At 42.6% G+C, this 13653-nt stretch overlaps 1 protein-coding gene across 2 annotated transcripts in view; it reads left to right on the top strand.

The window, feature by feature from the left end:
- The first annotated feature begins 770 nt into the window (after positions 1-770).
- Positions 771-13653, top strand: part of wwp1 (WW domain containing E3 ubiquitin protein ligase 1) — a 28268-nt gene continuing 15385 nt past the window's right edge. The window contains exons 1-7 of one of the 2 annotated variants that reach the window (XM_075452846.1): positions 771-944; positions 9873-9929; positions 10138-10229; positions 10334-10472; positions 11511-11635; positions 11881-12033; positions 12201-12273. In XM_075452846.1, coding sequence (XP_075308961.1) covers positions 10160-10229; positions 10334-10472; positions 11511-11635; positions 11881-12033; positions 12201-12273 — 560 coding nt within the window. In that variant the 5' untranslated portion in view covers positions 771-944; positions 9873-9929; positions 10138-10159. Of the gene's footprint in view, positions 945-9872; positions 9930-10137; positions 10230-10333; positions 10473-11510; positions 11636-11880; positions 12058-12200; positions 12274-13653 lie in introns of both variants that reach the window. The other variant, XM_075452845.1, reaches the window with a different exon arrangement.

Raw genomic sequence — 13653 nt, 5'->3', positions numbered from 1 at the left:
TCCATCCCTTTAGTGTCATCCTCACAACAAGAGTGATGCACATGAAGCCGTTAACCCTCTTCCTTTTATTGTCTTCTCCCTCTAGGCTTTTCTTAGACTGTAGATGGTGCTCTGCAGGTTCAAAGCAGGGATTTCCACCCACAGGGTTTAGTTTTTAACTAGACTTTAATTGGAAGTGGACTTTGTGCCAAGCTTTGTTGATGTGAGAGCAGTGGCCATGGATGACTTGAAGTCACACCCTTAATTTAATGAAATGCATAAATGTCTACCTAAACAGAAATGCAAAATAGCAGTTTAATTTAGGTCAGTATAAAATGATATCCTCCTCTGTGGGGGTGGGCTGGAAGGGATTTTCTCAGAGCAGGCTTTGGATCAGCTTCTGTACCCAAATGACCGAACAGCTTGTTTCATAAAAAACAAATACGAGATTATATCAGTTGAGATATGCAAATACACTTGATGTATTATCTGCAATAATGATGATTTTTTATTTGGTTATATATTTACTTATCTGACCCTCGAAAACAATTCTGGGATCCATTTGGGTCAAGAGTGCAACTTCTGTGCCTTAAGTAAGAATATGAATTGTCACACTTGTAAAAAAAAAAAAATATATATATATATATATATAATTTTTTAAAGTAGTAAAATTATATAACACTTTTAAGTGTTGAGCACGGGGGCATCTGCTTTGATTTAACCGTCTCAAACTGTTTTAGGAGCGACGTGGTGCTGTAAACAACATTGGACGGTAACTCCTGTGTTCGGCGTTATTACACAGCAATATTTGGGGTGGCGCGCCTGTCGCGCGTGTGTTTTGCTAGTCGGAAGCATCTGTACAGAGATGGCAATAGAACCGTAGCACTGTGGGGCCTGTACGGTTACCGACAGCCGTGGTGTTAGTGAACCGCAGACAGTAGGGAAGGAGCGGAGCAGCAAACAAGGTAAAACAGCGGCGCTACTGTCACTTAGCCCATGACAAACGACTTGCTCGAAATGTTAAACATGCACTCTCTCCATATTCAGGAAAACAGCTTTACTAGCTTTCTGTGATAGCGGACAATTAGCCAAGATGCTAAGTTAGTTACTTAGCGAGCCGGGGCTAGCGGGCAGCAATTGGATAATCGCTAACTTGGCTAAGTTTGTAATGATGGCTTGCCACATAAGCCGTGTTCGCTTTAACGTTACTACATATTGCATAGTTTAAGAATAAACAAATACGTTACGTCTCCATGTCCAAATATCACCACACAGTAAGCCAGTTGGATAATATAACGGTATGTAATATGACAGGAAGCTAGCATTAAGGTAGCTGCAAAATAAAAAAACGCGAAACATGTTTTTTTTTTTCGCCCTGTAGCTTTTTTTTCGCAAGCTAGCTGGCTTTAGCTTTTTCGGTGCAGACCAGTGACGCTACGTATGTACAAGTCGTTAATCGAATATCTGACAGACACAGTTCGTATGTGATTTATAGTCCAAATAAAGCTTAGCTTCCAAGCATTTACCTTGACCTAAAAGGTTGAGTATCCTAAGCCTCGTAGTTTAATATTAAGTTACACTTTATGAGCCCGGGGGTAGCATGTAAGGAGACTGCCCGAAGTTAGCCAATGTTCGTTATTCATATAGCGTATGGGTGTTATGATCGGCAATTTGTATATCCACAAGGGCTCTGTAGTTCATGGTCTATCGCTAGTTTGAAAGTGGGATCAGTCTGCTTACGTATAATCTATTAGTTCATGTTTATTGAACTTCGTATTCTGATAACCACACCGGTTACGTTTCTGTCCTAAACACGTCTTCGCACAGGTAAACACGGTGTGGAGATGCTGCCACTTTTCCAAGCTTTGATGGAGCGTTTCCGCACTGCCCCTTCTTCTGTACTGAACAGGAGCAATGTAGCTGAAAGTTTGGGGCACGTTTTGGATGTCAAAAAACGCTCGAATGGTACTTTCTACGTTTCTATGGGGATGTTTGAATTAAATACAGATCGGTGACAAAGAAGTGATATTTCTTAGTTTACCTGAGCTCAGCTAATACTCGATGAGAATGCCTTACATGTTCATTCTCCATAGAGGTTTCATATGCATGAGAAATGATCATGCACCAGGGTGATCATGTGTGTGTTCTGTTTTTTTTTTTTAAAAAACATTCTCCACTATTGTACTTCAGGATTGTTAGTGTCTTGCTGTGCCAGCTGTGAGCAGTGGTTTGGCAGCTCATTCTGTCACATACTGTATATATTAGCTGCACATTAGGAATGAATTCCCTCTCGAAAGCTGTCTCTTTTTGCTGCAACTTTTTGCTTTTTGGCTCTGAAATGTACTTGTTTGCCCCCATCCACAGCTCTGAGGAAGGGGGCGGGTGGAGTAAAAAGCCTGCCGGCAGCTCTCTAGTGCGCAATAAAGATAAGTTGTGAGGACTGAATATCGCTTCTTATTTGTTAGTGAGACGAACGAGAAGTTAAAGATTGTTACCATTTCAAAGTGCTGACTGTTGCAGACACAGTCGCTGCCCCAGTACAAGACCGTAGCCTGATTTTGTTCGCCGTCCCTCACATGATTTCACGTCAGATCTGGAGAGTGTATTGTCTTCCCAACTATACAAGTCTCAATCAGTCAAACAAAAAAAATCACTTCCAACACTCACTTTCCCCACACCGAGAACCCCTGCAGATAATTAACCTCTACACCATGTCCTCTCTGGCATTGTCCAGCAAATGGTGTCTGAGGTGTCATAAGATGCCTTGTGCGTCTTCACTGTTCATCCTCTTATCAACCATGGTTAAAACTGCTTTAACCAATTGTTATGGGTGTAAGTGGCGTGTTATATTGATGTTGTAATGTGATATGAAGGTACGGTCAGGAGTCCAAACAGGGTGTTTACTTTTTAAGTCTGACTGGATATCTGTCGGCTTGTTGTTGGCGATGCTTTGGCACTTCATCGCTATCTTGATCAATTCCTCGCAGGCCTCCTGATGTGCGTGTGTCTGCTGCCTGAGCTTTGCGGTGACCCCGACCATCTGCTGACAAAGGCCCGCCAGTTGCCTTGCATGTCCCGTTTCAAAACACCCCCTAGTCAGGGCCACCATCCACCACCACACTCGCGCACATTTTTTCCAATAACTGTATATGAAATTAAACAAAAAAGCACACGTAAAATTATGTTGTTGTTTTTTTAGACAAGAAACGCATAATGTGAAGTCAGTAATCACTGTTGTTAAGCAATTGTGACCACAATCATTGTGATTCTAAATGCTCCGACCAAGTGGCGACTTGCTTAAGCCACTGAGCCACCATCATTCCTAAACATTGCAGTTAGCACAGATTAGGGGTGCCTGATGGTCTAAAGAAAATGATTAAAACAGCAGTGTGTAATGCTGTGTGTGTGACTCGTGTGCAAACTGGTATGTACATCAAATCAGGGTACGTCCACACTCCTCGAAGCCATTTTCTAAGTTCTGTCAACCAAATTTTCACTAAATATGAAGGGCATTGTCTTGCAGTAGCTGAGAGCTGGCTGTTTTGTAAGCAAATCCACCCCTACGCCAACGCTGCAGGCTGACAACACTTTAGAAAAGCTAGGCAGGCTGTCACACAGCATTCCAGAGAAAATGCAGACATACTTAGTACCCTATATAAAAGGCATTATATACAGAATATTCATGAAAAAATATCAAATGATTCCCCTAAGTAACTTCTTATTGCTTACAAGAAGTGTGCGGTAATCTGTTTCTTGGCAGAGACAAAGCCCTCTGATGGTATTTCTCTTGTTTCTTCTTAATTTGTTCTACTCGGGACGTTTTTGGGCTGCACCTCCTGTGCAGTGGGTGTGTAGACGGCAGCCAATGACAGCACACAGATGTGAGGACTAAAAATTTACTATGTAAATGTACATTTTCATTGACAGATGCAAGCTTTTTCTATTTATTGTTTTTAAAACTCAGACAGCTGTCTTTCATAGAAAAGTACTTTTTTCTTTTCTAGGGATTTCCCAATTTCAAACGTATTATTATTCTCACCACTTATTTATTTTGAACCGATACCAAGGGAAGTACTTGGTGTAAGATTAGGAGGTGCCAAATGTTTTTCATTATCTGGGCTTCAGACTACCCATTCAAAGCTTTAAAGAAAAACAACAGACTTACAGATCCCGTTTCAAATGTCACCATGACCTTGCCACATCTAGCCACTGCCCCAGCTCCTTCAAGTGAGGTGGTTATATTATTTGAATGTTGTGATGATGGATTTAATAGTGGTCTGTGGGATTTTAAAAGCATTGTTTTATTTTTTTTAATAGCCCAACCCCGAATTGCACTGCTCCACAACTGTGTTTGGAGAGCTCCTTGCTCTTCGTGGGGGTGTTTCCTCATCAGTGCCGTTGCAGGCTTTTTCGCCCGCTGATTCTTCATTTTATCCTCATCATCGTGTGTGGACCGTCGCGTCACATGTCTTCATGTTTTTTTGTTTTGAAACGTTCAGAGGGCTGAGTTTGGTGAGGGTGAAACTAAGCTGCTTACTGAACAGACAGCTGGAGTGGCACAGTTTTGTTTTGATGGTGACAGTCAGCACGGTGCACAGTTAAGTCAGTCTAGCAATGGTTAGAAGCCTGACTGTGCCACTTAACCGGACCACCGTCCTTGTAACTGTATATGTGCACAGCAGGGAAATCAAGGTATGGACAGCAGTATGACCTTTTCCCGACACCACACCCTGTTTGAGTGAACTTTCAAGAAAATCTGCCACTTCCAACTCTCTCTGTGGGATGTTTGTACTTGTAAGTATTGCCGAATTCAATGCACAGAAGTTGTCTTTAAGTCAGTTATAAAATCGTGATTTTATTAGAGCAGAGAGACAGTCTGGAAATGCTTTAAGTGACCGTTAGGGAATGACTGACTTTCAGTCCGACTTGTTTAATGTCCGACAAAAGTAACAGAAAATTGTGTGGATGAGAGCAGCTTTTGGAGTTCTGCTCTATCGATATACACTGAAACTATAAAGATGCAACAAGATGGAATTTTTGGGGGCAAGTACAGAGTGGCTAGGCCCATTTGAGGGTAGTTGAGCTTATACGTGTGGGTGTGATTCGATCCTCAACTGAATCTGCTGGGTGCTCCGTTTCGTATGTCCGGATTAATGTGTTTGCATGCGTTTTAAAAGTCCATTATTGGTCTCATTAACAGAGACAGCCTCTCACTCACACACAGAGCTTCTCGGCCTTGTGGTGTATATTAAGATATGTGTGGAAAATTTTAACATTACGTCATTATAAAAAATTGTCACATTTTTTTAAATCAGTATTGTAAAATACAATTTATAATAATATATCATATCGAAATGTTATTTGCCTTGCTTGTCTTTCTGATTGGCTGCCAGTCAAAACATGGTAGACCTGGCGGTTTGCGCCTGTTCTGAAGCTGCTCTACTCCTCAAGCTAGCGTGTAGGTAGCTAGCCAAAATGGACAGATTTTTGACTTGGAAGAGACTGAAAGAACTGGCTGACTAAAATCAGAAAGTATGAGGCAGCATACATTAAGTTACAGAAAAATGGCCACGATTGCCCGAAATGCGTCCTCTCTCTGGAGACCCTCTCAAATGAGTGTTCAAAACCTTCGAAACTTCAGCGTCACTCGATACAAAAACAGAAGATCTGAAAAGCAGAGCTGATTTATAGACCAAGTTCAACATCATCTACAGTATGTACAGAGAATCAAAAAGTTTGATGGGAGCTTAGACCACGGCTTCAAGGTCTCCACCAAACAACTTTGTTGATCCTCAGCTACAAGTTCCCAGATTTGTCTTCCGTGTTTGAGTTGGAGGTAAACATTGACAGTGGCTAGTTATTTCTCAGCTGATCAATCTGGCCGGCAGGTTCTTGAGGTCGTACGTGTTCATTCAAGATGAAAACATATTACATACTAAATGTTTTTTTGTTTGTTTTTTTGTCCAGTTTCTGCTTTTGAGTAAGTTTATAGAATCTGAAGTGTTTAAACGGAGCCCTGGAATGTGTCTGCATGTATTTGGAGCAGTTTAATCTGAACACACTACAGCCACAGATTCTATAATACTACAGATTCGCAACTCAAGGTGCATTTCTGGTTTCCAACGAGGCGATTTTGGTTGCAGTTCCACCCTCTTTCCACGTGGGGCGCTCAATTTTTGGAGACCAGAATGAATGGAGTTCTATGGAGCTATACGCCCTAGCGTGCCCTTATCTCAAGATATAATTTTTTCTATAGTAATTCGAATGTTGTGTTCAAAAGAGGATGTTTAGAAAATACCCATGGCTGAGTTTTAGATTTTTAAAGCCACTCATTTGCTTAAAAAAAAGATTTTAAGTGTATATGACGTCATACATAGCTTACGACCGGAGATGCCGCTTTACGGCAACAATCCTGCTTGTTGTTGGTCTCAAAGGCAGCAGCGTTTTCATGGAAGAGCTGTAGTAAGAGAGAATGTGTGGTAACATCACAGATTCTTAGGCTGTGGTAACATAAGCGGAAAAAGTCCATCTTAATTCTGTTGTCGCTTGGTATGGAGTGAGCCGTCAAGCGGTGCCTCTGGTCGTAATTCATTCTTTCGCCAGTCGACCATCTGTCATTAGCACAATGCTAGCGCGTTGTGGACAACAAGAAGCCAACCTGTAAGAAATCAAAGGGATATATGTACTCGTTCAGTAGATTTTTGACTTGAAACCCATGTTGAGCTCTCAGAAACTACATTCAAATCTGAGCGCTCTTGAGGATTTTTAAGGCTCTAGCATGGTTGCCGCGTCTGCTAGCGCGAGCGGTGTTGATGACGTCACGATTTCATGCCCGCCATGTATAGTGGCGCAAGTCGTTGCGCCAGTATTTGCAATTTTCTCCGTCACAGAGGTGGCGCTGCTACGTGAAGGTTACCTCTACTCTACAACCACGAAAGTGGAGAAGAAAACAATGCCGCTGTCAAGAGCAGGAATACTGTAATTAATGATACTGCTGCAGTTTTCAGATCATTTTAAGTTTTTAATTCAGTTAATAGAGGTGAAGGTTTGAAGCCCCCGGCATCAACAGAGTCTCTGCCCTCTTCTTTGCCTTCACGTATCTGTCCCGTAGCTTCTTCCACACATTCTTACAGAACTCTCTCTGTGCACGAGTTTTGGGAATTTACGTGCTCCCTGTGCTGTTTCACTGCAGTTTCGTACAGCTGCCTGTACAAACTTACCTCCTGACTGAGCCGGTCTCACATCGGTCCATCCGCTTTTTCGTTGGTGGGGCCGCCAAGTTACAAAAATCGACTGATGCACGACAACACGCTGCGCCGTCTTTTCAAGGGAAGCGCCATGCCTGATGTTACTGGTTTACTTTTTGTGATGGATAGAATTGGACTCTATTGTATCAGTTTTATGTGCGAGAGTTTATGGAATTTATTGTGACCAGTAGGCAAGTAAAACCTTAAATTGGCCTCGGAGTTTTTCCTTGACTCCCTCCCTCTGTGTTAAAGGATACACGCTGATCACTTCTGGCACACAGTGTTCCTGTCTTTTTAATTGAGCTCCTTTTAAGTTACTTAAAGTGATACTCCGGAGTAGATTCAACCTGGGGTCATTTGAACCGTGATATCCAGCCAAGTAGCCCACCCGCAGTTTTTTCGATATTGACTGAACATCAGCTGAGTTACTGAGTTATCCCGAATAGCTTCGTACAAGGGTTAATGGATCCTGGTCCGTCTTTCCAAAATTACCACACTAAAATCACATGCCATGACACCAAACTTCTACAGTAGTACAAATATGGTCTGTACTCACCAAACGATGCATTTGGAAGTTTGAAAATAGTCCAGGAGTTTATTATTATCAACACAAGCCTGATAGCTTCTCTGCAGCTAAAGCTGCGTCGACGTCACTTCAGGGAGCTGGGAGCTTCAAAGTAAGATGAGGGTTGATCTACTACTGTAGACAACAAAGTATATGCTATATTCTACATGTTTTTTTATGAATTTTTATGTTGTAGAGTTGTGAAGTTATTTTATCAATGGAGAAACTGAGCAGCCTTGCTTTGTTGTCTACAGTAGTAGATCAACCCTCATCTTACTTTGAAGCTCCCAGCTCCCTGAAGTGACGTCGACGCAGCTTTAACTGCAGAGAAGCTATCAGGCTTGTGTTGACAATAATAAACTCCTGGACTATTTTCAAACTTCCAAATGCATCGTTTTGTGAGTACAGACCATATTTGTACTACTGTAGAAGTTTGGTGTCATGGCATGTGATTTTAGTGTGGTAATTTTGGAGATACGGACCAGGATCCATTAAAGGGGAACTCCGGGGCATTTGAAGCGCGTTTCCATTGCTAGAGGTTGTCAAATACTGATAGTAGGACACAGAGAGGTGCAAATCTGCGCTCCCTGTGTGGAGATCGCTCTGTTCGCACACCCTGTCATGCGAGGCTAATACGTGGTGGCTAAGGGGCAAGCGCTAACCCTTCCACGTAAAACAACAACTTGCACACTGCAGAAACGTCACACCACTTTATAACCCATCCGACAATAAAGTCACAAGCCTTACCATCAAAACCATATGCATGGTTCTCACATTACTGGCATGGGGACGTTACAAAACAACTTTATAAACAGCATGTAACTCACCGGCTGGTTGTAGGCTCGCGCATGTGAAAGCCCAAAAGAGTCGATGGAGAATAATCCCATATACAAAACAATTATATTCTCTAGAAAAACTGCGTTCAAGTATTTAAAACATTACAACAATACATGCCCAGTAATGTTGTTGTAATGTTTTAAATACTTGAACGCAGTTTTTCTCTACCTCTAGCAATGGAAACACGCTTCAAATGCCCCGGAGTTCCCCTTTAACCCTTGTACGAAGCTATTCGGGATAACTCAGTAACTCAGCTGATGTTCAGTCAATATCGAAAAAACTGCGGGTGGGCTACTTGGCTGGATATCACGGTTCAAATGACCCCAGGTTGAATCTACTCCGGAGTATCACTTTAAAGCTGCCGTCGGGAGGTTTTCAAAATTCCGAGTCTAAAGTCGGAAAATTCAAACTGATACAACTTTCAGGTCCCTCCCCCAACCTCTACCAAGCTCCAAACCCCTCCCCCTCTGTGGACGAGGTTGTGCACGTGAGTTAACATCAGTGTGCGCACACACAAGCTGGGGCAGACTCACGCTCAGCAGCGTGGGCACGAGCTGTGATTGACAGGTAGTGATTCCTCCACTCTAGCGTGATTGGTTAAAATAAGCCGGGAGCGCTCGATTTTTGCAAGCATGATTACAGGCTTTAGAGGGAGCTACAGAATTCGGGATTTTTCCTAAACAGCCTATTTAATATTCTACTTCCAGAAACCCATGACAGTTCAAGCTAATATGACTAAAAAAAGTTGCCGATGGCAGCTTTAAAGGTTTCACGCCTCGGCGTGATTTAGTTAATCGTACTTTGTGTCAGCCTGGTGCTGTTCAGTCATATCAAAAGATTCTCTGTCCCAGCTTGAACCTTTTGACGGGTCTGAAACAGTGGGTGTTCTGATGTATTGGCTTATGGAAGAATATAAGACTCTGGGCTGTTTTGTTTTCACTGAATCGACTCATTTTGTCTGGTTGAAGGAGACGAGGCTGGCATGCCTGTGCTTTGGTGGTCAGAATTAGGTTGTTGTCGCTGGTGGCAGTGGAGATTTGTAGTTTCTTTTGGGGAAGCATATTTATCTTTGACTACAAATGGTCTCACAGTAAAGTGTGATTTCATGAGCAGCTTTAACGCTTCACCTCGAAGGGAACATTTTTCCATATCGTTTAAAGAAAGGATCATTGGAAACGGTTAAGATTTCGTACTTGTACACTTGTGGTGGTGGTGGTGTTCAAAAGTGCTCTTCTCTGTTTCAGTGGAACCATGGGACACGGAGTGGGCTGAACCAGAGGGGCTAGCAAAACACATCAGTTGTGAGTATCCATGATTTTTCTCTTCATTGTCTGTGGGGAATTGCTATGGCTGAGACGGATCATCTTGTTCCGGTGCAACATTGTGCTCTGAAAACCTGCACCCACCTTCCGGTGCTAAGTAGAACGTTGGACCTCAGCAACAAACTTCCTTAACTAATGCAACAAATATTGAGAACAATATGGGTTTGTTTTTGCTCTTGTTTTGAAGGTTTCTCACGGTAGTGTATGACATGGCCACGGCCTCATCTAGAGCAGAGACTAGCCCTAACCACAGACGCACGTCACAGCTCCATGCCATCGGTGAGTCCTGACACACGGGTTAGACATTTTTTGGGATGAACATTTTGGATTAAAGTCTTTTTTTTTTTTTTTTTTTTTTGCTTTCTTCGATTACTCTCCACCAGTTTCCTGTGCCAAACTCAAGCGGAAGAAGAGTCTGTTTGGGGCTGCCATTTATGTGGAGGTGACAGCAGAAGGAGAGTCTTGCCGCACAGCAAAATCCCACAGCTCCTCCAGCCCCAAATGGGACGAGCGGCTCACCCTGTAAGATGCCGTAATCTGCCTTTTCTGTGTTGGAAGTTTGAGCTCCTCACCTGAAATTCAACTTCATTGTTTTTCCTCATCCTTTTTACGTCCATTAAAGGGAAATAGATTTTGAATCCAGCATTTGTGTGTGCTGGAAGAGTCAACTATTGAAAATAAACGAGTGAAGACTCTTGAACCAACGCACCCATTTTTAAAGGATAAAATAAAGAACAAGTTGAGCTTAACAGTTCACTCTTGCGCCATGTAGAGATGATTAGCCCTGAAAACATGCTCTTCAAAAGGTGCTCGAGCTCGTATAAAAGTTAGTCACGGAGGGAAATTGAGCAACAGATATTTGTTTCCTTTGTACTTTGCCTTTTTGGACACTGGGGCATGGATCAGCTAATATCCTGTACTGCACCTTACATAATGAAAAATAAGGTTGTTGAAACATGCCCCTAAATTCTAAGTATAATTACACAAGAACCCTCAGGTGGCTCATCTGATAATCATTTGAAAAAAAAAAAAAAAAAAAAAACAGCACACAGAGCTCTTTGTACTATCACACAAGCAGAGCCAGTAGTCTGACCATCACAGTTCCCCGGCGTCCTAATGGCCCGAACCAAATGCCAGAAACGTGTCATTGATTGTTTTGATTGGCTAATTATCGCAGACAGGACGGGGTGCTGCCGAGTGATGTTATGCAAGCCGATGTGGGTCCTGCTCATGTTTCTGATATGCCCTTAAAAGAATGACTGCGTTGTGTTTTGTTCATTTTGTCTCTCCAGAGGGGAAAAAAAAAAAAAAAACACAATAAGCATTATATGAGCTGCTCATGGCATTTTTGCAAGATTTGTTTTGAAGGGGGAGCAGATGTTAGTCTCTACACTATTTTGTTAATTGGTCCTGCTTTACCATTAGTGGCAGGCAAGTCGGCACTGAAAACAGAGCTGATATGATGAAGAGCCTTTAACTTTAGGGGATTCACCCTAGTTTACAAAAGCTTAATATACTGCATTTTGTGACGTCACAGTTTGTTTGTCTTTGGTTTTCTAGGAATGTTACGCCGCACACACAGGTGGATTTCAAAGTATGGAGTCACCACACCCTGAAAGCGGACGCTCTGCTGGGCAAAGCCACGCTGGACTTAATTCAAGCTTTGGAGCGGCATGACAGGAAATGTATGATTAGGAGGCCTCGAACAACATTGTTAAAGAAAATCTAGGGTGGAGTGTGCCTCACTGTCTAACATACACTGTTGTGGCACAGTGAATGCAGCACCAGCAGCTTAATATTATCCTGTCAGACTAACCAGTATAGCTATGAATTTGCTACAAAGGTCTGAGTGTGACGTGATCTTTTTTTTCTCCACGATATCACTCATTTGTAACCCCTCTTCCACATCATCCCTGTGTTTGCTCTACAGTGGAGAATGTGAAGGAGGTGCTGAAGCTGAATGCAGAGCAGAAGGGGGTCATTGTGCCCGTGGGGGAGCTGACGATGTACCTCGATGGACTGACTGTCACTGACCAGGAAGAGCTGGCGCCACTTACCAACGGCAACACAGCGAACGGCACCAGTGAGCTCAGTATTTATGTCAGGGGTGGGTGTAGGCCTGTCCTCAGTTTCCACCTCTGAAATGCTGGCATAATTATCACGCAGTTACATGAAAATACCACTAAAATCCACTCAAAACACTCTTTCGCATGTCTCTGGGGTAACAGTGTTTTCTTAAATCTTCTGCAGAAGTCCAACAGAATGGTGAGGCCATCCATGAAAATGGAGACTCGTCCTCCTCTTCCTCAAGGGCTGGCAATAGGTACATTTATCAAACCTGTCGTTTTCAGGTATTTGATGTTTCTCCACACATTTCCACAAGGAGAGGCTTCTCTGTCACGCTCCTTCCTTAAAAGGGTAATTGGCCTGGTTGGATTCCTTTATAAACTGAGGAGCATGCTTATCCTCAAGTAAAAGAATGCTAACAGACTGATCAGTATGTAAGCCGAGTTTCATCACAATAAGCCAGTGTTGGAAAACATGATGATATACTTCACATGACTGTTGATACTATTATTCTGTTTTGCTGTAGGGAAGTGATGTCTGTGTCCTGTCTTTCTTATTCTTTTTTTTTAACTCTCTGATGTCCCCACACGTCCGCTCCTGTCTGGCTAACTGGGTTTGAATCAGAAATCTCTAAAAGAAGCAAGTCTCCTTTAAGCTCCTCTCTGCGCTGTAACCCAGCCAGTCACAAAAACGGGTCCACTTAGAATCAGAATGCCGCATTAAAACCTCATATTAGTCCGTATGTAAATTAAACCACATCAAATCCACCAAGATGATGCTTATCTTGGATATTATTTGTACGCCACAGAAAACGGAAAACCACAGGTCTGCCGTGTGTGGGCGCGGTTAGATTCGACAGCCGTAAGAAGTGTTGATAAACTCTGACAAGCTCTTCCACATGACATGACGTCATCTTTTTTTCCAATTCAGCAACGCCTCTTCCAGTCAGTGACGGGAAAAACGCCATTGTGTTTCATAACAAAGGCTTTGAATACTTCTTTCAGTGGGATATATCAGACTTTTAGAACATTTACAAAACACACCCGTCATAGTGGAAGCCGGTAAGCTGGTTCGGAAAGACGTGGAGTTCAGCGGAACACGACCAAACTATAATTTGGATCCAGAACGATGATCCAGAACCGAGGAAGTTGTTTTTACGTAACGGACAGCAGTTTCTTGGAAATTCCCGAAATTCCCGAAATGTCTTAGTCCGAAATGTCTTACGCACTCTTCGCAAATCTGAGCAGCAGGCTGAGTTTAGATTGCACTAAAACACAAAGATGACATGAAACGTACGTCGCAGTGTATCCCTTTTTCAAACATAGCGACGTGGCTTCTTACAAACGCACAGCCCAAGTTACTCTCCTATATGTCAACGATGACGCCCTTAGGGATAATGAGATGATGATAACATGAAATACAGAACTGTTGTTACTTATAAAGCAGCTGAAGACTTACTTATTTATTCGAGCTTTAGCTTAGAGGAGGTTTCTCTGTATTTTACTCTCTCAGTGTTTTACATTTTTCTGGTTAAATTACGTTTTGAAGCACCGAGTGGTTTTTCTGTCAGAGCAAGATGCCATATGAGTAAACTTCCATTGCTTACTTACCCAGAGCACCGTGAGCCTGATGGTTC

The sequence above is a fragment of the Odontesthes bonariensis genome, chromosome 20, assembly GCF_027942865.1.
Source record: "Odontesthes bonariensis isolate fOdoBon6 chromosome 20, fOdoBon6.hap1, whole genome shotgun sequence".
Taxonomy (NCBI): domain Eukaryota; kingdom Metazoa; phylum Chordata; class Actinopteri; order Atheriniformes; family Atherinopsidae; genus Odontesthes; species Odontesthes bonariensis.
Note: the sequence above shows the minus strand (reverse complement) of the source record. Positions and strands in the feature narration are given on the sequence as shown.